This window comes from Prionailurus viverrinus, chromosome F1 (genome assembly GCF_022837055.1).
Source record: "Prionailurus viverrinus isolate Anna chromosome F1, UM_Priviv_1.0, whole genome shotgun sequence".
Taxonomy (NCBI): domain Eukaryota; kingdom Metazoa; phylum Chordata; class Mammalia; order Carnivora; family Felidae; genus Prionailurus; species Prionailurus viverrinus.
Window position 1 is genome coordinate 11,586,005 of NC_062577.1, and position 26,238 is coordinate 11,612,242.

General features: G+C 39.8%; 1 protein-coding gene across 13 annotated transcripts in view; it reads left to right on the top strand.

Moving 5' to 3' along the window:
* Positions 1-5,798: 5,798 nt before the first annotated feature.
* DNM3 (dynamin 3) overlaps positions 5,799-26,238 on the top strand; it is a 563,955-nt gene continuing 543,515 nt past the window's right edge. For all 13 annotated transcript variants that reach the window (XM_047840082.1, XM_047840084.1, XM_047840089.1 and 10 more), the window contains exon 1: positions 5,799-6,130. In XM_047840082.1, coding sequence (XP_047696038.1) covers positions 5,970-6,130 — 161 coding nt within the window. In that variant the 5' untranslated portion in view covers positions 5,799-5,969. The remainder of the gene's footprint in view (positions 6,131-26,238) is intronic.

The following is a 26,238-nucleotide window of genomic DNA, read 5'->3' on the forward strand; positions in this document are numbered from 1 at the left end:
TGATAATCCATATGGAAAATTTTATAACCTGCATTTTTCATTTAATATTTTAGTCATATCATTTCCTGTCAGTGAAAAATCTTCATAAACGTATTTAAATGGCCATTGTAGCTTACCTATACATAAAAATATTAGTATGTTATTAATGATACTGTAGAATTACATATAATATGCAATTAATATGCAATTATCCCTATATATCTCTATATGTACAAGATTCATAATTCAATACATGAGAATTAAAAAGCACTAGGGGCCCTCCTTTTAAAAGGAATCTTATGTGCTTTCTTTTCCGCTTCAGTATGTATGGATTTTGCTTACAGCAGAAAAACGGCTATACCTACTTGATAGAAGGAGGCACAAACTGCTAAGTCAAATAGAAGTGATACAGAGACTTCTTCCTAACCCTTCTGTTTTAACACCTTAATCTTGCCTGTTGGTATTTTCTGTCCTGCAGGTGTGGAGATTCAGCCACGCTTCCATGAGACTACTGGTGACACTCCATCTGTCAGATCTCAAATAGACAGAAGTGATAAGGGTAGGAGACTGGAGTAGTTCTTCCAGAGTTATTTTGCTGCTTGATGACAGCGAAGGAAAAATATGGGCAACAAAATTGAGAGTCTTTACTTTCTGACCCCTGCTCTCAGCTGAAGGAGAGAAGCTCTGGGAGACCTAAGTGTCAACCAGGATGGCTACAGTATTGAAAGTCTGTGTGTCTATGTTGGATGTTCACTGGGTTTAACAGAACTTAAAAGATGCCTGCAGACAAACTGATTTGCAGTAAGATCTAAAATCCATCCAAGGGATAACCTTTGGGGAATGAACTGTAAGGCTTGAATAGGTCCTAAATTGTACACAGAGTAACATTATCATTTACTATTGGTACTCACAAAGTACCAACAGGTACTTTGACATGACAAATGCTTGCAGTTTTGGTTCAGATCTGCTTCATAAATATTTACTGATTACTGAGTGAGGCACTGTGGGAGATGTGGCTCTGCAGTAATGTGACTGATTTTTAAAAACTATGAATTCCTAAATCATATCTTCAAGTATGTGCTCTTCTTTCAGAGGTTAAGTGTTTTTCAAAGATGTTTTCTCTGCTCAAAAATTTCCTACCTCCTTAGAGCTTGCTTTCAGCCTGTAGGATATTTGAAAAATATATGCATACTTAAGATACATCTAAGTATATATGTTTAATTCTTAGAATTAGCCAGAAGTTATTTGGTACCAAGTCCTATGAATGTGGTAGGAAGTCAACACGGATAATATTTTGTTTACCTGAAATGATGTGTGACTGTGGAACAGAGTCTGAGTTTTTGGAGAAGGTTTATTAATTTCAAAGGAGGGGTTCCACTGATACTGTGTGAAATGCAGTAGAATTGCAATTGCAATTGCATTGGTGCTTCTCACAATGACTCTGAAGGAAAATCCTCTTTTGAATAAGAGTTCTGATGTGTTCATAAAAAGTTCTAACTTCCTAGCTAGAGAGCCACACCTGAAAATGACTGTTAACCTTTAGGAATCTTCTGCATTTTCAGAAGGTGATGTGGAAACAAGTGTGTTAAGGAGCAGGAATTGGCATTCATCACTTGGTGCTGAAGCGGGGCTGAGGTGATCATATGATGCAGTCAGGAAGCAGGGGCGGCTGACCGGGCTCCCCTTTTCAGCTTTACACCCACCCTCAAAGGTGTAGGTTGTCTTCTTGTCAAGAGTTCCTTTCAGATTTTCCCCTTGGAGTTTTCCTTGCTATTTGTTTTATCCAGATTAATTTATGCAAAAAGGGTGTTGAGTGTGAGTATTAAATTTCTCAGGTTGCATGTTATTGCAGAATTGATTCTGGAAATGGGAAGTAAGAAAGAAAGCAATTAGCAAAAGTAGTTCAGGTTGGTTTCTTGACGTAGGTGGGTGGGACTGATTTGACCTAAGTTCTGGAAAACACAGATGACATGCATTGCTTCAGTGCACTTGAAATTCAAATTTATATAATGATTACACATTCTCTAAGGCATGGTAGCATTGCCTTTTACATTAGAGTGCAAGATACTCAGGGCAAGGGCTAGTGCTTCTGAGTTTTTTATATTCCTCACAGCACATAGCAGAGTGCAGGATATACTCATCAAGGCCTCCCCAGACAGAATGGTTACTCCCAGATTCCCATCTTGTTGTCCTTTTTTTTCCTTTAAACAAACGTGGTATTGTGAGTCTGCTCAGGCTGCCATAACAAAATATTATAGACTGGGTGGCTTAAATAGCAGAAATTTATTTCCTTAAAATTCTGGAAGCTAGGAAGTCCTACATTCAGGTGCTGACTGATTTGATTCCTGGTAAGGACTCTTGTTCTAGCTTGCAGATGGCTGGCTTCTCACTGTGTCCCCATATGGCAGAGATAGAGCAAGCTTTTGTAAGGATATTCTATTGGATCAGTGCTCCACCCTTATGACCTTATTTAACCTTATTCTAAATATAGCCTCACTGAGGATTAGGACTTCAACATATGCATTTTGAAAAGACACAGTTCAGTCCATACTACCATCGGAACAATTATTACATTGTGTTGTGATAATTTGTTTATGCCTGTTCTCTGGAGACTATGGTGTCCTTAGGTACTAAGCACAGTGCTAGGCATTGAGAGTCACAGAGAAGGATCTTGCCCTCAAGGAACTTATGGTTAGTTGTGTTCATTTTCCATGGCCACTCTAATGAATTACCACAAACGTAGTGGTTTAAAACAACACAAATTTATTATCTTACAGTTCTGTAGGTTAGAGAAGTCTGACATAGGTCTCAGTGAGCTAAAATGAAGGTGTCAGCAAAGCTGTGTTCCTTTTCGAGGCTCCAAGGAGAGTCTGTTTCCTTGACTTTTCCAGCTTCTAGATGCAGACAACATTGCTTGGCTTGTGGTCTCCCTTTCTCCATCTCAAAGCCAGCAAAGTTGCAGCTCTGTGATGACTCTTGTGTAGTCACATATCCCTCTGACATAGCCAGGTAAGGCTGTCTGTTCTTTAGGATCCCTGTGATCAGTCTGGGTCTATCCAGACAATCCAGCATAATCTCCCTATCACACAGATCTTAGCTTTTTTTTTTTTTTTAATTTGCTTTTACTGTTTATTTATTTTGGGGAGGGAGAGAGAGAGTATGTGTGCAGGGGAGGGGCAGAGAGAAAGGGGAACAGAGGGTCCCAAGTAGGCTCTGTGCTGACAGTAGAGAGCCCTATGCAGGGCTCAAAGTCATGAACTGAGAGATCATAACCTGAGCCAAGGTCAAATGGTTAAGCAACTGAGCCATTCAGATGTCCCCTTAGTTTAATCACATCTGTAAATTTCTGTTTGTCCTGTCAGGTAACATATTCACAGTTTCTGGGGATTTAAATGTGGACATAGTTGGTAGGGGGGCATTATTCTGCTATCACTTTATAGTGGAAGAGAGAGACATATAAATCAGAGATTCAATGCAATGGGTCAAGTGCAATAATGAAAATCTGTTCAGGTTACATATATATATGGGAAGCATGGAAGAAAGTGGTTAACAAATGATAGTTATAAATGAGACACTGACAGCAAAGATGAAGAGGATGAGATGGGTTGTAGGGAGGCACAATGGGCATAATTTGGGATTCAACCTGATGTAGGGGATGAAGGAGAGAGAGAGTGAAAAGGAGTGAGGATGATTTCCAGATTCTGGATTGGGACTGGGCAGACCTCTTGCTGAGATAGGGAGCACACTGGAGGGCACAGTTAGTTGCTCTTCATGCCCTTGTGTCTTCATAAGTATTCTGGCTACAGCCATGTGGTAGATGGAAAGGTGATTCCCGAAGAAGGCATGTTTGGCAGACATCCTACTAGGGATACGCTTTGGTGGAGGGGATGATACATTCATTTTTGTCTTTCTCTTTTGCTTTTCAGAAAATTTGAGGTATAATTTACAGTGAAATGCACAGATCTTTTTAAAAATATTGTTTAATGTTTATCAAAAATTTTTTTTAATGTTTGTCTTTATTTTTGAGACAGAGAAAGACAGAGCATGAGCAGGGGAGAGGCAGACAAAGAATCGGAAGCAGGCTCAAGTCTCTGAGCTGTCAGCACACAGCCCGACGCGGGGCTCAAACTCTTCAACTGCGAGATCATGACCTGAGCCGAAGTCGGCCACTCAACCGACTGAGCCACCCAGGCGCCCCAGTGTTTATCTATTTTTGAAGGAGAGAGAGACAGAAACACAGAATCTGAAGCTGGCTCCAGGTTCTGCGCTGCCGGCACACAGCCCAATGTGGGGCTCCAACTCACAAACCGGGAGGTCATGACCTGAGCTGAAGTTGGACGCCCAACCGACTGAGCCACCCAGGCAACGCTGAAATGTACAGATGTTAAATGTTTAGTTCAATGAGTCTACGAATACATACTCGCATCCAAATCAAGACATAGAACACTTCCATCACCTTACAAAGATCTCTGGTGCCTCTTGCAGTCAATCCTTACACCTCAGAGGCAACCACTACTCTGATTTCTATCAACACAGATAATTTTGCCTATTCCAGAACTTCACATAAATGGAAGCATACAATATGTACTCTTTAGTGGCTTTCATTCAACATACTATATCTGAGATTCAACTATGTTATTGCTGTATTGAATGTTCACTCCTTTTTGTTGCTTAGAAGTATGCCCAAATCATACTTGTTCATTCATTCACCTTTTGATGGATGATTGGGCTGTTCTTAGTGTTTTGGTTATTTGGACATTTTTATACAAGTCTTTCTAGGCTTCAAGGGAACTTTATAGCATTAAATGCTGAAATTAGAAAAGATGAGCTCAGTTTTGAATAATTAAGTCAGAGGTACTTGTGGGACATTCAGGTAATGAGGTCCAGGACCAGTGGGAGTAGTCAACAGTAAAGGAGAGAGAGGTGGGTTAGCAATTTAGATTCTTGTAGTCGCTAGTCATTTTGTGGAGTTAAAGCCATTGGAAAGTCCTCAGGTAGCCCTTAAAATGTGAGACAAGGCCCATGAATTAAATCCTGGAAAGCATCGATACCTATTTGTAAAGAGGAACCCTCTAAGGAGGCTGAGCAAAACACGACCATTTATCTTCATGTCTCCATCAGCCGGTACAGGACCCGTCTCAGTCTCCTAAATATAACAGAAAATGTGCAGAGTACACGCTTATATAGACCCTATGAGGAGACAGATGGGTAGGAGAAATGGCATAAGGAGTCGCAAAGGACAGAATGAGTGTGGTAGATTGAAAAGGGGGAGTGGTACGGGGTAAGCACGACCGGCTCCACCTTTGTTTAGACGGGGCTGGGAGACGGAATCATTAGAGTCGAATAATTAGGTAGGGTCAGACTCCGCAGGTCCTGAAATGGATGTCAGATGGAAGAATTTAGACTCCACAGGCCGGCCCCCTTGAGAAGAGCTGGGTTCTGGAGCAGGGCGTGAGAATATGAGATCTGCTTTTGGGAAGTGACTGTGGCGGCGGCGCAGTGGTGGTGGTGGCGGAGATGCTGCTACTACTGCTGGTGACAGGGCTGAGTGGTAATCGGTAGGGCTTCCCACTGGACTTTGGCTTTGTAGCTGCTGCTGACTCCCTGGCCAAGTGCTGTAACTTTGCCTCTGAGCCTTGGTAGCAGAGGACGGAGGTCGTGGCATCTGGCCGCAGCTGGGAGGCAGTGCGTGCGCGCGCGGGGCCGGGGTGTCCGGCCGGGAACCCTCAGGCGAAATTACAGCCAGGCGGGGCGCGGAGGGGGCGGCCGCGGAGACAGGCCACGCCCCCTCTCGCCCGCGCAGGCGCGCTGCGGGCCGTTAGCTGTCAGGAGCCGAGCGGCTGGCGGGCGGCGGGATCCGACGTCTGCGCTGGAAGCGGCTGACAGAACCCAGCGCGGCAGGGGCGGCTAGGGCGGCGCGGCCCCCCGGCTCCCCCCGCCAGGTCGCAGAGGAGAGCAGGGACCAACGGGCGGCCGGCGGCGCTGGCAGGATGGGGAACCGGGAGATGGAGGAGCTGATCCCGCTGGTGAACCGTCTGCAGGACGCCTTCTCGGCGCTGGGACAGAGCTGCCTGCTGGAGCTGCCGCAGATCGCCGTGGTGGGCGGCCAGAGCGCCGGCAAGAGCTCGGTGCTCGAGAACTTCGTGGGCAGGTGAGCGCGCGCGGGGCGCGGGGGGCGGGGCTGGCGACCCCGCTCGCGGCCGTTGGAGCGTGCTCCGGCGGCGGCGGGGAGCCCGAGGGCCGGCCCGGGGCTGAGGAGGAATGGAGGGCAGAGCCGCGGCGTCCGCGGGGCGGGCGGGGTCGTCCCGGCTGCGGGCATCCTCCGTCCCCCCCGCGCCCGGTGGCCCTCCTGTCTGCCTTTCATCCTGCGATACAAAGCCATTTCCTCTGCGTCCTCCGGCCGGGGAGTCAGGGGAGGGGGGTCCGCCCGGGATCGACTCCCCCCCCCCCCTCCCCGCCCCGCCCGGGGCGCCAAGCCTCGGGCAGCCTGGATGCGTAGCGCGCCCGGGAGCTTCCCAGTCCGCGTCTCCTCTGTTTTCCCGGCCCCTCATCCCCCTCTTTTTCCTGTCAGCCTCCGGGAGGATCTCCGGGAGGCTTCAGGGTTTTATCCCCCCACCCCGGCCTCGCGGCTCCCCCCCCCCACCGCCCCACTCCCCGGGAGATGCTGTCCTTCTCGCCCCGCTTCTCCGCTCAGCTGTCTACTGTTCGAGACAGTCGTCCCCTGCTCCTGGCAGGGGAGGCGGGGTGCGAGGAGAAAGAAACCGTTTGTTGTGGTGAAGCTTTACCCATCCACGCTTCCCCACCATTCTCCTCCCTAGGAGTCGGAGAATAAAAGGTGGTGTGTTCGCGTGTGCACCTATTCACAGCGCCAGGCTTATGTCAGAGAAACCGAGGCACACTCTCGGAGGGGGGTGAGCGTGGACTCGTGTTGCCCAGATGCCATGTCATTCCTGCATCATCTCGGGATTGACCAGCGTCTTTCTCGCACTCTCCCCGCGTGCCCCCTCCCCCCCCCCCCCCCCCCCCCCCCCCCAGCATCATCCTCGGTTCCCTGAGCTCTCATCTGTCCGGCGGGTCTTCAAGAGAATATGCTGAGCCTAAATGAGAGTTACGGGTTTCTTCGTGGCTCTTTTAACACAGAAAAAGCTAGAGAATTAATTTTTGGATTGGGAATCAGCATTTCCTCCAGCGAGCAGTGCGTGGGGGATTAAGTTACCTTCACGGCCTCGCCTGAGGAGTGCAGACATTTGCCAAGAAAAGCCCATTTTAAAGCGTTACGAAAGCTGAAATCTGTTTCCTGTAGTAAAGCAGGTAGAAATGGACAGCGGCGACACGGTGGGCCGGAGTGGGGACAATCCCGAGCTGGTACTTTACTCTTTGTATGGGGCTGGCGAGTGTTTTGAGATTCGGAAGGTTCCTCCCCGCCCCACACCTTTTTTTTTTTTTTTTTTTTTTTGGTTAGTGTTTGGTGATAGGTAAAATTTCGATATTCCTACATCTCCTTTGGGAATTGTTAGTATCTGTAAAGTGCATAGTCTTTTCTCTCAGACGATGCTCTGTCTGATGATACTCTTCGTCCTCGTCTTTTTTTCCTCCTGTGAATTAGAAAGCTTAGGACCCCAGTAAAAAAGTAAAATTGCTGACAATTGAGTAAATCTCAATCATTTCACTTCGGTTTTATCACTTTGAGTGATGGCAAAAGTGATGGTGAAACATTTTGCATACGTCATCTCAGACTAATGGTGAAGTGAAGGATGAGTGTGATTTCAAACATACACATACAACAGCCATACACTTAAGGGTTTTACTTTGTGTTTGATTTATTGTCACTAAACTTATAGTGGTATCCATAGGGACAGTGAGGATTGAGGACAGTATACTTCGAATTTTCAGGCTCCAGGACGTCTAACATGGTGCCTTGTCATTTAACTACTTTTATTTTTAAACAAATACTTAAAGATTAAAATTGTAAGTAATTCAAATGCAATGGCCATGTTTTTATGCATCCCTCACGTATTTACTGGGATGGGCCTGTGTTATAAATGCACTGTTTGCGTCAAGAGCTTTTGAATATGTCACTTTTATGCATGCATCTCAATTCCATTCTCCAGTTTTCAAATCCTGACACACTTCCCTTTACTAGCTGTATTCTTTTAAAATGAGAATTCCAAAAAAGAGATATGGGAGAGTAAAATATTTTAGCTTAAACATTTTTCATGATAGAACAAAAATTAGGGACATTACAAGTATACAAATCAGAGCATTTAGCAGAATACATTAGTATTGTTATGCTTTTTAAAGTTGTGCCAGTAGTTAATTGCTGTTAGAATATCAAATCAAAGGAAAGGATGAACAGAGAGGGAGATCTCATTTAATAAATATATAAAGGCTTTATTATCTGTAGAGATGACACCTGCCTAGCAGAGCTTATATATTAGGAAAAAATTAATTAAAAAGGTCATTTGACTTTAATAAAGGTTTCAGTCATTGAATTATTGAGGAATCTAATTTCTAATTATAAACCAACCTTAGGGAAAAAGGAGTTCTCAATTTTGGAAGGAGATTGGTCCTAGACAGAAAAAAAACTACTCATACCCCACTATAACCTTTTATCTTTTTATTATCCAGACATTTTGCAATAAAGATAAGATCCTTTAAGGATGAAACATTCCTCTTTTATATGTTATCTGTTTTCATTTTAAGACTCTGGTGTATGCGCAGTTATTGAATGTAATCATAAAACAAGGGGTCATTGCCTGTGTGAGTTCTGTTTACTCATCATTTAAGCTTGTTCTCTTCAAAATAATGATGCATTTTCCTCAGTATTTAACAACCTGTGTTTAGTGGACTATTTATTTACATTGATTTTTTTTTTTTTTACACCACTGAATGAATTTGGTTGTGAATGTGTTTACTTCATTTAACTGTAGCTGTAAAATCCAATTTTGGGGTGACAAGTTTGAGATTGTTATGAATAAAATGAGTCATGAATGAACTACTTGTTTGTGACTTTCTTTCTGAAGTGATGAGTTTACATATTAACGTAATATAGTGTGAGTAACCAGATTGTTCTTTTTGGTTGTTCAGATGAAATATATAGGCTGGCAATGAGAGACAATGTAAGGTCTAATGAGTAGAAGCTGAGACTCATGGTGTGAATATAGGGGTGCATTAAATGGTGTGGGGTCTGCCCATTTGTCTGGTTTGTGTATGGAAGAATTGAATTTACTCAACTACTTTCATATCCATTTTTTTTTCTTTTTTACAGTGCGGTGAGACGATGATGACGATGATAGTGGTTATTCTAAGGGCTTGTAATGGATAATCTCATTTAATACTTATAAAACCTCACAAAAGAAGGTACTCTTATGAGTTCCATTTTACAGAGGAGGAAATTGAGATTTAGAGAGTTTGAGTAACTTGCTGATGGCTAATTTAATTTAACATAAGAACAGTGGAGCTAGGATTCAACCTGAGGTGTCTGGACTCTATACCTATACTCTAAAACCTCTGTGTCATATTGCCCCCTCTGAATTTAGATTTACCAAACCTCTCATGAATACTTTTAACTTCTTTCTTCGATCACGCTTAAAAGCACCACCTAAATAAGAAGCTGCCACATTAATAGTATTAATCATATTTATTTATGTCTACCTTGCCTCATTTCACAGAAGATTCTTCCTTAGGAAGAAGCAACATTAGTTAAAGGGGAAGTATTTTTCTTTACTGTATTAGACATTCTTGCAGGGAGCTCTAGCATGTAATTGGGTTGTTTAAGTATGTGTTTAGAGTGCATATAAGTTGTTTATGGAGGTGTTAAATGAAAACTGTACTAGTTGCTAATGTGCAAATGTTTTTTAATGATATACTTGTTGGAAATTTTAGTTCTTCAATGCTAATTATATAGGCAGAGAATTCCACATTATTTTATTCTAGTCTGAGTGGTAAATAGACTTAATTTTGTACAAATAGAATAGGTTTTCTGATTAATGATTAAAAGAAGATTTTTTAAAAAGTGACTGTGTTGAGGGAATGTGTTTCAATGTGGAAGTGTCAAATGTATATTTATTTAGTTGTGATGTTTTAAAGATGGATGTTGATTATTAAATTAAAGCTTTTTTAAAATATATTTTTTAAAATCAAGTAGGCTCCACTCCCAACATGGGGCTTGAACTCACGATTCGGAGATCAAGAGTTGTGAGATCAACACTAATCTATTTTTAAATCTTTTGACTAATTTCAAGAGAGTAGTTAAAAATTGAGGGGGTAAGACTTCTCTAATTGCAAATGGGATTAGGCACAGAAGCATTTATATTAGTAAAACTTAATTCAGAAATGGGTTTGTACTGACGGAAAGTATTTTTTTAAATATCAAAGCATCTGAATTAGTGAATATTTTTCAACAAATGGCTTCCAAGTGCTAAAGTTATTAGGTAAATGGGTGCTAACAATTAAAATGCGATAATTTTTGAAAATTGAGCTTCATGGTTCTCAAGAGTCTATTTAAATAAAGTTCCAGACACATGAACTTTTTTCATCCAACAATGAATTGCTAAAACCTGAAATTACGAAGGTATTTCTGCTGAATTAACATACATAATGTACTTTAGCTTATCACAAATTCACAGTTGGTAAGATTTAATTACCACAATCAACTTAATTCTTTTTTATTAATAGTATCAGAGAAGCAGTAAAACTAGACAAACTTGACTGGATAGAAAATCTCTGTTTTGAAATTTGCTTATCATTAACAGATACTTAAAAATGCACTTGTGGGGGCACCTGGGTGGCTCAGTTGGTTAAGCATCTGACTTCAGCTCAGGTCATGATCTCACAGTTTGTGAGTTTGAGCCCCGCATCAAGCTCTGTGCTGATAGCTCAGAACCTGGACCCTGCTTCAGATTCTGTGTCTTCCTTTCTCTCTACCCCTCCCCTGCTCACGCTCTGTCTCTCTCTCTTTCTCTCAAAAATAATAAATTAACATTAAAATTTTTTTTAAGTGCACTTGATTAACTTCTTTAGGAATGAAGTTGAGCAGAAAGCCTTCCAGAACTTTGGAGGAATGGAAAACTTAATAGCTAGAGATTAGGCTATTGGGTTATCTACCAATGGAACATACATTTAGTATATTAGGTGTTTTTCTTACTACCTTTTGTTAGGGCTAATAAGTGGAGTTAAATTATGATGTTTTACTAGTTACTATAGTTTATTTAACATTGAGGGAACTACAACAGATGATTTTTTTCTCTCCCACCAGAGCCAAGTCAAGAGAGCCCTGAACTACTGTACTGTATAGAATAATCCATTTCTTTTTCTGTTTGGCCAAAGTTTTGCCTTCCTCTAAGTCTGCTTTGTAATTTCTCACATTATCAGCATTAATTTAAAATCCCAATGGGCAATATAATACTGAACACATTTTTATAAAGTGGAAGGAAGAAGGAGGCCTTACTGTGTTGCAAGCATGGACACTGTTATGTACTTTCCATGTTTTCTTTATCTTACCTGTCTTCACATCTCCATGTCAATAGGGGAGGAATCTCAGGGTTAGAGAGACCAGTAATTTGCAGAGGGTCACATGGCTAGTAAGTGGCCAACCTGAGATTAAGCCTTGGATATGACTTCCATTGGTACTCTTGAGAAATATGATCAAACGAAGTCAATGAACATGTATTTATTGAGTTCTAACTATTGTGGGTAAATATAGAAGGGAGTATGAATGCATAGGAGCTGATGTATGTATAAAAAGAGAACTGACAGCATAAGATATGAGATCTCAACTTTCAAGTGGCTTTGTAAAATGAATGCAGTTGTGTGTAATGCAAAGTGGAACAAAATAATTTATACTATTTCAATTTATTTTTACAAAAAAGAAAACAACTTGGAAAACCCATACTTCTGAAATTGAATTGGAATATAAGAGGAAAGTAAACAATATATGAGTTTCCAGTGTCATTTGGCAGCTGGTATCATTTTAACTCAAGGCTGCATGTACTGAAGTATCGATGTCAAAGTGGGGAGCGGCTATCTATGTCTCAGTGTCTGACTCGACAACAAAGCATTGAATTTAGACTATCACCTTATCACAAAGAGATACTGTGTATTGGAGAGGGCCTGAGAGAAGAGTAGGAGGAAAGAAAAAAGGTTGGAGAGATTAAAAATATAACTGGATGCAGTGAAGGCTAAGTAAGAGTGGGATGGATCAGGCCAACCAACTGCTTTATAAGGACCTCCAAGGCACTAATGCTGAAAGGAGTGGAATTCTATTTTTCTTTCTTTTTTCTTTTCTTGTCTTTTTTTTTTTTTTTTTTTTTTGAGAAAGGGCACAAGTGAGTGAGGGGCAGAGAGAGAGGGGGAGAGAGAGAATCCCATGAGGGGCAGAGAGAGAGAGAGACAGAGAGAGAAAGAGAAGTGGAGCTCACCTGATGCGGGGCTCAAACTCATCATGAACCTGATTATGACCTGAGCTGAAGTCAGATGCTTAACTGACTGAACCACCCAGGTGCCTCTATTTTCTTTTTTAAGAATTTTAAGAATAAGGCATTTAGGGCCATCTAGGTAGCTCAGTCAGTTGAGCATTGGGCTCTTGATTTTGGCTCAGGTCATGATCCCAGGGTCATGGGATGGAACCCCACATTTGGCTCTGTGCTGAGCATGGATCCTGCTTGAGACAGACACACACACACACTCTCTCTCTCTCTCTGTCTCTTTCTTTCTCTTACTCCTCTGCCCGCCCCCCCCCCCGCCCCTCTTGCTCTAGCTAGCTGAATAAATAAATAAATAAATAAATAAATAAATAAATAAATAAATAAATAAATAAAAGGTGTTTAGTTAAAGTAGTGAAGGAAATTGAAGACAGAATGTCAGGGAAATGTTCTAAAAGGCAAACGAGAGTGGAATGTGTTGTTTATTGTTTAGAAGTGGGGGAGGATAAAGGAAGAGGGTTAGCACTAAATGATTTGCTTTTCTTGAGTTAAACACTGTTCCAACAAATTAGAGGGTTTATGAATACCAAATCGGTGTTTTGTTATTTTTTTGTCATGGGTAGCTTAGCTTTGCTTTTGTCAGTAGCAAGGGCAGGCATTCCACAAGGTTCTGTAAGAAACTTTCTTCTGTCTTAATTTCTTTGCTAACTTCCTGGAGCTACATCAGGATACAGAGAGACCAAGAGATTTGCCCAAGGTCGGAAACAGAATCAGAGTTGAGTTTGGAACTTGGTGTTCAGAACTGGGAGCCCTGTTCAGCTCATCATCTTCTTTTCCTCCTCTTACTGTTTGTTCTAAAGTGCCTCCCTCTTACCTCACTCTGCCTCCTCCTTTTGTATTTTGTATCCTTAGAGGAAGGCCCATCCATAGCATAGAAATTACTAATAATTAATTTCAACAAGCGTCAATATAGTGTTAAATCCTTAACGTTAATTGATTAGAAAGGCAAGATAGTTGTTGAGGAAAAGGATGGTATATTTAATCCACGAATTAGGTGAATGATACAGGACTGTTTTAGGTCTTGTTTTTCTCTAGCATCTCTGCTGAAAGTCCTCTGTTTTTAGAAGTTTCAAGTGTGTGTCAGTGCTCCTTGGTGACAGCATCTCATTTTCATTTCCCACTGTTTCAAGATTATGATATACCCATGAATAACACATACATACCTATTAGAAGTGGGTAGGGCTTCTGAAGGACCTCTTTGTTTCAGTGTCTTGGAATTAAAAGGACAAATCCATTTAAAGAAGTAATTTGATGGGTGACTCATTTTATTTATGATACTTGTTTTCTTAGATTCTCAAAAAGCCAATATTTGAAAAGGACTTGTCATATCCTAGTGATAGAGTGCAGGCTTTGTTCACTGGTATTTCAGTCCCACCTCTGACTATTGTTAGTAGCATGACTCCTCAGCAAGGCGTTGAACCTCTCTGGGACTTAATTTCCTCATTTGCAGCATAGACATAATAATACAGACTTTATTTATTTATGTTAATTTATTTTTGAGACAGAGACACATGTGAAAATGCACGAGTGAGAGAGGGGCAGAGAGAGAAAGGGAGAGAGAGAATCTCAAGCAGGCTCCACACTGTGAGTGAGAAGCCCGACTTGAGGCTCAAACTCACAAACCGTGAGATCGTGACCTGAGCTGAAACTAAGAGTCGGACGCTTAACTGACTGAGCCACCCAAGTGTCCCAGACTTTATTTTTTTTTAATGTGCATGTGGGTTCTAAGTAAGATAATGTATATAGTGTGTGGCTCATAATATGCATTCAATAAATGATGCCTGTGATATTATGATTCATAAGAAAAGCATATATTTGGTTGTTCATACGACCAAAATATATTTCTCATATTTATTTGGTCTTCATCCATGGTTCTTGGCTTACAGCTCACAAAACCCTTGGAATTTCCTAAGTGTTCAGAGTAATAAAGGCTTCTTGTTATGTTAATGAGGTGACTTTTGGAAAGCATCTAAGGATGGGGGCTGGTTGCTGGTGGAACTAACCCTTCAGTAAGAGGGTTGGAGTTTTTAGTCCTATCCCCCAACTTCTTGGGAGAAGAGAGGCCTTGAAGTTAAATCAGTTGCCAACAGCCAATGATTTAATCAATCATGACAATGTAATGAAGCCTGTTTAAAAACCCAAAGTTCAGAGAACTTTTGGGTTGGTGAACATGCAGAGATTTAGGGAGTCTAGATTGCCTGGAGAGGGCATGGAAGCACGAGGTGCTTGCCTTATGCATCTCTTCCATCTGGTTGTTCCTGAGTTATATACTTTTATAACAAACTGGTAATCTCATAAGTTAAATGTTTCTCTGAGTCCTGTGGGCCACTCTAGCAAATTAATTGAACCCAAGGAGGTTCAGATTGGCATCTGAAGTGTGGGGGTGCAGTCTTGTGGGAGTGAGCCTTCAACCTGTGGAATATGATGCTATCTCTGGATATGGTGTCAGAATTGAGTTGAATCGTAGGACACCCAGCTGGTGTCCAGAGCAATGCTTGTTGGTTTGGGAACCCCCATTCCCCACATTGGAATTAGTACTAGAACTCATTTAATGGCTGTTAGTCTAACTCTTTAATTTGGGCTAGAATTTTTCTGAATACATAATTTTACAATTATACAGAAGTTGTATGGTATGTATAATTTTAACTAATACTGTATTGTACAATAAATAATAAATTTAGGAGAGATGATAGTGATGCATATTTGCAAATTCTCCTTTTTGTGCATGTTGGAAAATTACAGTTGCATCAAAATACTAACTTCTAGATCATACTGATTTAGAGTATATATGGGCCTTCTTTAGAGAAAGCATTGCCCACATTTAGCATTACCATAGTATATCTTTTCTTTAAATAGCATAAAACAACATAAATCCAGTTTGTATGCTCTTTTTTTCCAAGATTTCCAAAGTATTTCTCCATTTATTCTTTTATTAATCCTTCCAATATCCCTGAAAAGAGAGTAAAGTCTTGTTTTATTAACTTCAATTTAGAAATGAGGAAGATTGAGCTGGAAAAAAGTTAAGTGACATGCTAGAGTTTAAGTGGTAATACTAGAGATAATGAACATAATAGAATTAATAACACTGTGATAATAGAATCAAAAATGAATATTGCTGAAATTTTTCTTCCTTCTCCCAGAGAATAAATTTAAGGAAAATATTTGATTCTATGGTATGGAGTAAACCGTTCTTAGTATATCTTTATCTTTTGGAAATATTAGGTGAAATTTAGGCAAAGATGGGGGTAGAGGTGAGAAAAATAGCGGAGTCCAACTGGAGAAACAGGACTACTTAGCAAGAGCATAAGCTAAGCCCAAGTAACAGAAAAGTTCTACAGCCAAGAGATCAGGAGCTAAGTCAGAAAAATAGTTGTGTCTGGTGTTATTAGACCTTAGAGAAGTACTGCAATTCTTGTAGTCAATGTTGACATACTATCCAGTGACTATTTTCAGTGGAAAGACTCATACTCTGACCTGATTGGCATTCTTACAACTTACCACCAATTTCAGCTCTGAGCTAGTTACCTGGTTTTATTTGGAATTACAGTATCTTTGTGTTACCTTTAAATGTGCCTTAGAATATTTGTGTAAGAATAGCTTTGGGTGTCTTATCTAGAGGAAGCTTAGAACTCCGTGTGTCTGTTTTCTGGTTAATAAAACTGAGATTCATTCTTTTCATATATTTAAGAGAAGGGAAAAGGCCCGCAGTCTTTTTTCACGGATCCTAGCATTCATGATTCTGAATCCTACTTCCTGGACAGTAACCATTGTGTGGTGAAATTTTTGCATTTTCTTCTGGAAATATCAATATAACTTTTTGAATATTGACTGCAGTTCTTGGTAGATTCAATTTAAGAAATTTTACATGATCTGTTTACTTAATTCTAACAAATCATGTGAAATTGTGGGGGGGAGTGGGTACTTGATTTGATTTACCTACTATGAATATTATAATATCCCCAGGGATTTCTTTCCAAGTTGGTGAAGAAAGGACATGGTAGAAGGATCATGAGTCTCTTGCTTCAAGAACAAGAGCAGGAATGGGAAGGAGGAAGCCTTGCTTAGTTGAGTATCTACTATATTGTAGGGAGATATGAAGAAAAAACAGCTGAGGGAGTTAGGAGTATTCATGAGTTATGTAGTTTGAGATGGATGTTTGTTAAAGGATTGCCTCAGGTAAGCTGAGGTATCATGGGGGAAGGCAATGCGAACTGGCGTTAGTCCAATATAACCATCACCCTGCTGGTCTTCCTCAGCTCTTCCTGTCTGATTTAGAGGCCCCTCCTTGGTGGTCCTTGTTCATACTTCGCGCACAGGGGTCTTACTATACAATTGGTTGCGCTGTTTGCCCAACTATTTGCAGCTTGCATGAAGTCAAGAGGTACATTTTATTTGTCATTTTCATTTAATGCTGTCCGAATTAGCTACGTGATTCTGTATACATCACTTATCCAAGCTGAAGTGTACCTGATTTGTTAATAAATTGGTTGAGGGTGAATGTTGCACTAGATCCATGTTTTTCAAACTGTGGGTGTGACTTAGCAGGACAGGATATCAATATAATGGGTTGTGGCAGCTTTAAAAAAAATATCAGTACATTCTGAGTTGTAATGGTAAGTAGTGTACATTATTGGAAACTTTTGTATTAGTTATATATTTGTTATGTATATCACACTGCAATATGAAATGTATTTCTTACTATGGTTGTACTCAAAATTGTTGAGTGCCTCTGGACTAGATTAAATCTAATGTTATTTCTAGTTATTTATTTGATGATTCTATATATGTGATAGGACAGATCCTTTTATTACAGAAGGCATGTTTCACACTATACCATACTATTCCACTAAGTGACTTAAAATGGAGATAATTTTATTATTTTTATTTTGTTAACTGTCTTTTAATTGAAAAACAGAATAGGTACATATGTTAAAAACTCAGACATTTCTAAAGGACTTACAGTAAAAATTGTCTCCCTCATTAAGGTTTCTGCTTTGTCAAGATGTTTCATTTACCTGAATACCTGCCAGATTATTTCTGGGTTTACATTTTCCTTATATGGCATTTATTTGATTTTTGAGGGCAGAGAGAGTTTAATAAATTTGTTTGGTTGTAGGTAGATGATAAAACCCATTGAGAGAGAATATGTTTGAAAATTCTATTTGCAGATGGGTTTATTCATTCATTGAGTCATTTACAGTCCTATTTTGAGAGTCTCCTCTATGCCAGAAACTATGTGAGGCTCTACATATTGAGAGCTCCTTCAAAAACTTGGTGACCTAGGAGACTACAAGGGTTGATATGCACTGTGCTGTTATTCTTAGGGTAACCAGGCTAATGATTCTTATGTGAGGCATTTGTTAAAAAGTAGTTGGTAGTGTCACGATGTTGTCTCCAAATATTTGAGGAGCTGTTAATTGGAGAGGGATTAGATTGACTCTGTATGTCCCTAGAAGCCACAAACAGATGAGTGAAAGTTACAGGCAGACAGATTTAAACGTAAGAGAGAGTGCTCAACAGAAGAGTGAAGAATGGAATGAGTTCCTTGTGAACTAGTAAGTATTCCATTACCAGAAGGATAGAGACTGGGAATTAAAGACTGACTAGCTTCTTGGCATGGTGTAGATGGGAGACAGGTTGAGAAAAAGGACTTTGAAGGTTCTTTATAACTTGAAGTCTATGATTTGGCTTGCTGGGTATCAGAGAGTAAGTAGCCTGGCTTTAAAAATGTATGTTTTTGATAGATTATCTCTAAGTAGATAAAAAGTGTCAGACATATAAAAGGGTTAAGCCTTCCTCCCTGGGTCCAGTCTTTCTAGGACTTCAAAAATCAGTTGTAGATGTAAAGAAACCAGAATCTCTCACAGAAGCAGTTATGAATAAAAATGTTTTAGTAATAAATTGTATTATTCTTTGAAAAAAAATGGAATAACAGCTTGATTTTAAAATCTGCTTTAAAAATCCATCTTTTTCCAGTGGTATACTAGTCTAAAAACCCATTTTAAAAATTTACACTTAGTCTTTTTCATTTCTAAAATCCTCTTCCTAAATCTAATACATATTATAATTTCCTTATTCAGAACGTTCGTATTCTAGTCCAGGTCCTGCCCTCGTACCTGGAGAACTCAAGTATCCTGCTCTCTCCTTTCCTCCGTTTCTCATTCATCCTTCCCATGCTAACATTGCTGCTGTCAGATTAATTTTCCAACACGCAACTTTCACGTCAGTGTCCTCAAGAACTTGCAGTTACCGTTCACCTTTTCAAACCTATGTGATTTTTATTATTATTATTATTTTTTTTTTAATTTTTTTTTTTCAACGTTTATTTATTTTTGGGACAGAGAGAGACAGAGCATGAACGGGGGAGGGGCAGAGAGAGAGGGAGACACAGAATCGGAAACAGGCTCCAGGCTCTGAGCCATCAGCCCAGAGCCTGACGCGGGGCTCGAACTCACGGACCGCGAGATCGTGACCTGGCTGAAGTCGGACGCCCAACCGACTGCGCCACCCAGGCGCCCCAAAGTGGTCATTTTTGACTACATAGGAACGAGCATGGCCGGGCAGAACATGATCTTCTGTGACCAAAAGGAATTCCAAAAATCAGCACATATTTGAGCACTTACTTTGGATGAAAAGGCAATTAAAAAGTATTTGCCCTCAACAGAATCTGATGTAGACTAACATAGAGTGTCCTCCAGAACTTTTGAAGTGTTGTGGTAAAGAACATTCAGTCCCTGGAGCTGGGCCGCATGCATCCCCATCCTAGCTTTGCCATTTAAATAGCTCTTTCATCTTAGGAAATCACTTCACCTCTTGGTGCCTTGGCTTCCTCATCTGTATGGTGGTGTAATAGTAGGGCCTACCTCCTAGAGTAGTTGTGAAGATTAAATTAGTTAATACATGTAAAGCATTTGGGACAGTGCCTATCACATAGCAACAGTTTTCTACTGGGAATGGAAGTTTAGGCAGAATTCGGGTGCCTTTAGAATTAGAGTGTTCTAGATGATTCAAAGGAAATATCTCATCTCTTTGGAGAGTCCAGGAAAGATTTCGTGAAAGAGGTAGAGTTTGAAATACACATTAGAGAGGAAGAATTTGATAAGTTGAGAGGGCCAGAGGCAGAGGTCACAGATTGCAGCCTTCTCTGACCTCTTGAGGACTCTAGAGGTTCCATGCTGTTCGACACTTTAAGGTTTCTGATTGATTTACATTGGTTTTTGGTCTCTGAGGCTGACTGCAAACTCCTTATTGGTATTCCCTACAGTATTGTGAACAATTCTGTTTTAGGTACTAATTTCTATTGAGTTTTCACTGATTAAATTGTTGGCCCAACTTCAGATGGGTTGGGACTAGGAATGAAAATTACAGCTTTTAGTAAGATATATATATGTATATATGTGTGTGTGTGTGTGTGTGTGTGTGTGTGTGTATACATATATATATATAAAAACACATAGGATACTTATACGCATACATATATACATATACACATACATACACATAGGATATATGTATATATATGTATATATATATATTTAAGATTTTATTTTTACGTGATCTCTACACCCAGTGTAGGGCTTGAATTCACAACCTGGAAATCAAGAGTCATACAGTCCATTGACTAAGCCAGCCAGGTACCCCAAGAGATTTATATTTTATATTTATGAGATAAAATTGTGTTTGATGAACTAGTGCTCTTAGCTTGATAAACTAATGTTCTTAGCTCATGTGCCTTAGATTTTTAGTTATCCCTTCTCTCATCTATACTTCTCTATCCATTTTTTTAATGATCTAAATCTATTTAGGATTCTCCCATTTTAACCTCTGCTCTCTTCAACCATTGGCTTAGCTCCTTCCTTGTCTTTACAACCTTTACTATCTGAATTCTTGCTGTCTGAACCCAAGAATCAAATCTGAATTACAAGGTTTAAATATACTTGAGAGACTGGTCCATCCTAGCATCTCCCAATGCAAGTATGTGGATATCTCTGTAAGATTTACTTAAGGGACTTGTTAAAATAAGGGATGCTGGGCTCGACTCGTGGTGACTGACTCAGTGGGTCTGGATTAAGCCAGCATAATCAGTATTTTTCTAAAGTTGTCCTGTTACTCCTAATAAGCAACTAGATTTGGGAGCTCCTAATCACCATCTTCAAAATTCCTGTGATTTCTGCAGCTGTGGATAAGGAATGAAATGTGTCTTCCATTCCCATCAGTACACTGACATTGCCCTTGCCAAGGTTGCTGATGAGTTTACTAAGTATTTCTGAAATTGATCACCTCTGCTTAATTCCTACAACCACTGTGCTCAAGTTGGCATCATTCATCTTCTGGACAACAGCAATAGACTTAATGATTTTTCTATCCGTAACCCTCCAACCTAACTTTTGCACAGTCGTCACATGATTGATATGGAATTAAAATTAAATGATGTCACTATCTTGGTGAAAACTTTTCAACGTCTAATGCCAACAGCATAAAGTCTAAGCTTCTTGGCATGACATAAAGGACCTGCATGACCCAGCCTCTCCAGGTTATCTGTTGTCATTCTTTGCCCTGCACACATTCACCAATGTTTCACATTTCTTTGCCTATTTCATGTAGATCTCTTTATAAGGAATAATGTGATCCTTCACCAGACTAACTCCTGTTATCTGTAACTCAAGTTATCTTTATCTTCTTTTCTTGGATGTCTCAGCTACCTTCCACTTTCTTACCTTTCCCAAGTTACTTGTCCTTCTAGGCATCATAACTCTGAGTAGTTCTCTAATGTTATACTTCTTGCACTGTGTTAATTTATTTTATCTACTTCTGTCATTAAAATGTGAGTTTCTTGGGGGGTGCGTGGGTGGCTCAGTAGGTTAAGCATCCGATTTCAGCTCAGGTCATGAGCTCACGTTTCATGAGTTCGAGCCCTGTGTCGGGCTTTGTGCTGACAGCTCAGAGCCTGGATCCTGCTTTGGATTCTGTCTCCCTTTCTCTCTGCCCCTCCCCTGCTCACGCTCTGTCTCTGTCTCTCTCAAAAATAAACAAACAAACATTACACAAAATTTTTTTTTAATGTGAATTTATTGAGGGCAGAGCCCCTTTTATTTGTTTACTTTCACTTCTGGTGCATAGTAAGTTTTTGAATAAATAAATATTGAGTGAATGAGTCAACAAATACAATAGAGAGGTTTCAGCTTTTGTCATACTGATTTATCCGCAGCATATGATCTTGTTTATTGAACATTCACTGTGTGCCAGGCACTCTTAGGCAGCTGAAAGACGTTAATAAGTGAACAAGCATACTCCTGGTCACTACAGAGCTTGTGGAATAGTGAAAAGATCAACAACAAACAAATAAATAATTATAAATTATAAATTATATAAATTATATACTTATAATTAAGTATAATTATAAATCAGTATGGTGCCATGATAGAGATGATCTTAACACAATGCTGGAGCATGTCAGAGAAGAATATTATTTATAGGTTTATCAGGGAAGCCTGTCGGATCAGGTGACACTTTAGCTGAAGGAAAAGGAGTCAGCCCTGGAAGAGTTAGGAAAAAGCATTCCATGTAAAAGGAACAGTATGTGCTAAGTCTCTGTGGCATTGAAGAGCTCTGTGTGTTGGGGGAGCTTAAGGTAAGTTGGGTTAGGGGAAAGTATGGTAAGGAAAAGTGGCAGAAGGGAGTTTAGGGGGTTTTGTTGCTGTCAAAAATAGTTTACATTTTTGTCTCGAGTGCAATGGTAAGGAACGGAAGGAAGGATTTTAGTTAGGATAGTGATTTATATCTGATTTATATCTAAAAAAGATCACTCTAGGAAAGTGCTGTTTAAGACTTTAGTCATAACCTCATGTGGCTAATGCTACTGAATTTACAACTTTATGTAATTTTAAACCTAAATTTAAAAGCATAATTGATTCAGTTATTGGATAACTCATTCTGTGTTTTGAAACTTTTTCAACCATAAGTTTATAACATTAAATATAGATCAAGTATTTCTGATGAAAATTAAACTTCCAAGTAGAGATGTGCAATAAGATGTAAAATACATACCAAATTTCAAAGTCTTGGTATGAAAAGAAGATGTAATTGTCTCATTAATTGTTTATATTGATTACATATATTGAAATAATTATATTTGTGGTGTGACTGGGCTAAATTAAAATAAACCGTCAGATTTAACTTGACTTGTTTCTTTTCATTTTTTGGTACATGTGGCTACCAGAAAATTCAGAATTATTTATGTGACTCAAAGTATGTTCCCATTATTGGTAGATGCTGTGAAGATAATAGACTGGAGGCAAGCAAAGTAGCATCAGGGAGATGCGTTACTAAACTTTTGCAGTTGTCTAGGTGGGTGATAATGACAGCTTTGATTAGGTGGCAGCAGCGAACATGGAGAGAAATGTCAAGGTTCTGTATGTATTTTGGAAGTGGAGTCATTATGAATTGTTGATGGATTAGATAGGGGAAGGGCGGGATAAAAAATTACTTAGAGGTTTTTAACTTGTGACTAGATGGGCAGTGTTGCCATTTCCTGAAATGGGGAAGACTGAAGAAAAAGTTGGGAGCTGCATATCAAGAGTATGGGTTAGGGCATGTTAAGAGCCCGTGAGATATCCACATGGTTGGATATGAGAGTCTGGAGCACAGAAGAGAGTTTAACTGAAGATATTAATTAGAAGTGGTCAGTATTTCATTGATGTTTAAAACTTCAAGAGTGTGCAGTAAAAACTATAAAACATCATTGAAATAAATTTAAAAAGACCTAAATAAATGAAAAGTCTGTATTTATGAATTGGAAGACTTAAAAATTGTTAAAATAATAATATATTCCAAATCAACCTGCAGATTCAATACAATCTCTATAAAAATTCCCTAATTCCGTAACTTACTACAAAACTGCAGTCAGTACTCAAAAACAGTGTAGTATCTGGCATAAGGATAGACATAGAGATCAATAGAAATAAACTATTATATTTATGATCAGTTGATTTTTGACAAGAGTGCCAAGACAATTCAATGGGGGAAAGAGCATCCTTTTCAACAAATGGTACTAAGACAATAGGATATCCACATGCAAAAGGATTTAGACCCCTGTCTCAAACCATATACACAACTAACTTAAAGGGATCAAAGACCTAAATGTAAGAGCTAAAAACTATAAAACTCTTAGAAGGAAACGCAAATGTAAATCTTGGTGACTTCAGATTCAACAGTTGTTCCTTAGCTATGATATCAAAAGTACAAGCAACAACAACAAAAACATTAGATAAATTGGGATTCATCCAAATTGAAAACTTATGCGATCCCTGGGTGGCTCAGGTCATGATCTCACTGTTTACAGGTTCAAGCCCCATGTCGGGCTCTGTGCTGACGCACCTGGAGCCTGCTTCCGATTCTGTGTCTCCCTCTCTCTCTCTGCCCCTCCCCTGCTCACGCTCTGTCTCTCTCTCAAAAATAAATCAAAAAAAATTTTTTTTAATTGAAAACTGTGCTTCAAAGGGCACTATTAAGAACATGAAAAGACGACCCAGAGAATGGGGGAGATTTGTTTGTAAAGTAAACATCTGAAAGAAATAGTGTCCAGAATACATAAGGTGCTCTTATACCTCAACAATAAAAACACAATAACCCAATTTAAAGATGGGCAAGGATTTGAATAGACATTTCTCCAACACTTCATGAATAGAAGATGCCTTTCCATTTATTGAGGTCTTCTTTAATATCTTTCAGTGATGTTTTGTAGTTTTTGCTATTCGATCGTAAAGTTTTAAATATCAATGAAATACTGACAACTACTGTTTAATATCTTTAAACTCTCTGTACTCCAGATTCTCATACCCAACCACCTGAATGTCTTATAGGTTCCAACATGCTCAAATCTATATTCTTGATATTCAGCTCCCTATTGGAATAACTCTCTGCCTAACTCTACTTACCTTTCTTTCTTTCTTTCTTTCTTTTTTATAAAGTATTTTTTTAGTGTTTATTTATTTTTGAGAGAGAGAGGGAGAAAGAGAGAGAATGAGAACAAGAACGAGTGGGGGAGGGGTAGATAGAGAAGGGGACAGAGGATCCATAGTGGGCTCTGCGCTGATAGCAGAGAGCCTGATGTGGAGTTCAAACTCACGAACTGTGAGATCATAACCTGAGCCAAAGTCAGATGCTTAGCTGACTGAGCCACCCAGGTGTCTCCCCTACTTACCTTTCAAGATACAGCTATCACCTCTTTCTTTGGAGCCTCCACTAAGCTCACAGGTAGAAAGTGTTCACTAATATGTGTTGAAAGACTGGGGATATTCAGAGCCCTGTTGAACTGATGAGCTCTTTGAACACAGAAGAATTATCCAGAGAGGATAATTTTTGTATGTCCAAAAAGCCAAAGGCCTTTGTATTTACATGGCTCTCTGACTTTGTTTACTCATCTGCAGAACAGAAATAATATACATGATCTCAATTCTTTTAACAAAGTCTAAAAAGTGGGTTTTAAACGTCTAGTACATAGACTTCTCAATAAATGATAGTTTAAAAAATATTAGCAAAACATGCCTAAAAGATGACCTCCATTTCAAGAATTGCAGACACCTGCTTTATTTAAAATGCTGCATTTTTTTTGCATATTTAAGACAAATTATGAAGACTTATGACTGAACGCTGTTTTTCTAAAAGGTAGTATTTCTTCAGAATGATGTGTATGCTTCTTGGTTTAGACCCATGGGTGGGTGAATGGAGAGATACATTTGGTATAGAAGGGAAATATGCATATTTAGACCTATCTTGCACATCTTCCATTAAGGTCTCCAGCTGCCTGAACATTAAGGAGCTGTGCCAGTGAGGAGGACAAGAACCTGATAACTGGTCTTGTGATTAAAAGGAGCTAACAGAGGACCTGGGGGCTCAACTGATTGAGTGTCTGACTTCAGCTCAGGTCGTGAACTCACAGATTGTGGGTTCAAGCTCCACATTGGGTTCGCTGCTGTCTGCCTGTCTGTGCAGAGCACACTTTGGATCCTCAGTCCCCCTTTCTCTCTGTCCTTCCTCTGCTTACATTCTCTCTCTCAAAAATTAAAAAACCATTAAACATTTTATTTAAAAAAAGGAACTAACAGAGCTTATGATAAGACTTGCAAGGGTAGAGAGCCAACTATCAGTTGTCTATAGAACAGACAGGACTTGTGGAAGCATAGTGTATTAAGTGGAGGCCCCTGAGCTTGGAAAAGGGTCTTTCATATCAGGCTGGAACCAAGACAAGCACAAAGAGGTTATAATTTAGATACATGATATGCATACAACAAACACCTCTATTTGGAATGGGGTACAACATTTATTGTTCAATTGTCATCATGTGGCTTGTTTTATTCAGTGGCCTCTCTTTCTCTCTCTCTCTTTTTTTAAAGTTTATTTATTTTGAGAGAGAGAGAGACAGAGACAGAAAGGGAAAACAGGCAGAGAGAGGGAGAGGAAGTGTAAGGGGGGAGGGGCAGAGAGAGAATCCCAAGCAGGCTCTGTGTTGTTCATGCAGAGCCCACGAATTGTGAGATCATGACCTGAGCTGAAATCAAGAGTCCAGTGCTCAGCCAACTGAGCCACCCAGGCACCCCTCAGTAGTTAGTTTCTCTTTCTTTCTTTCTTTCTTTCTTTCTTTCTTTCTTTCTTTCTTAAAAAAATTTTTTTTAATGTTTATTATTTTTGAGAGAAAGAGAGAGCAAGCAGGGGAGGGGCAGAGAGAGAGGGAGACACAGAATTGGAAGCAGGCTCTAGGCTCTGAGCTGTCAGCACA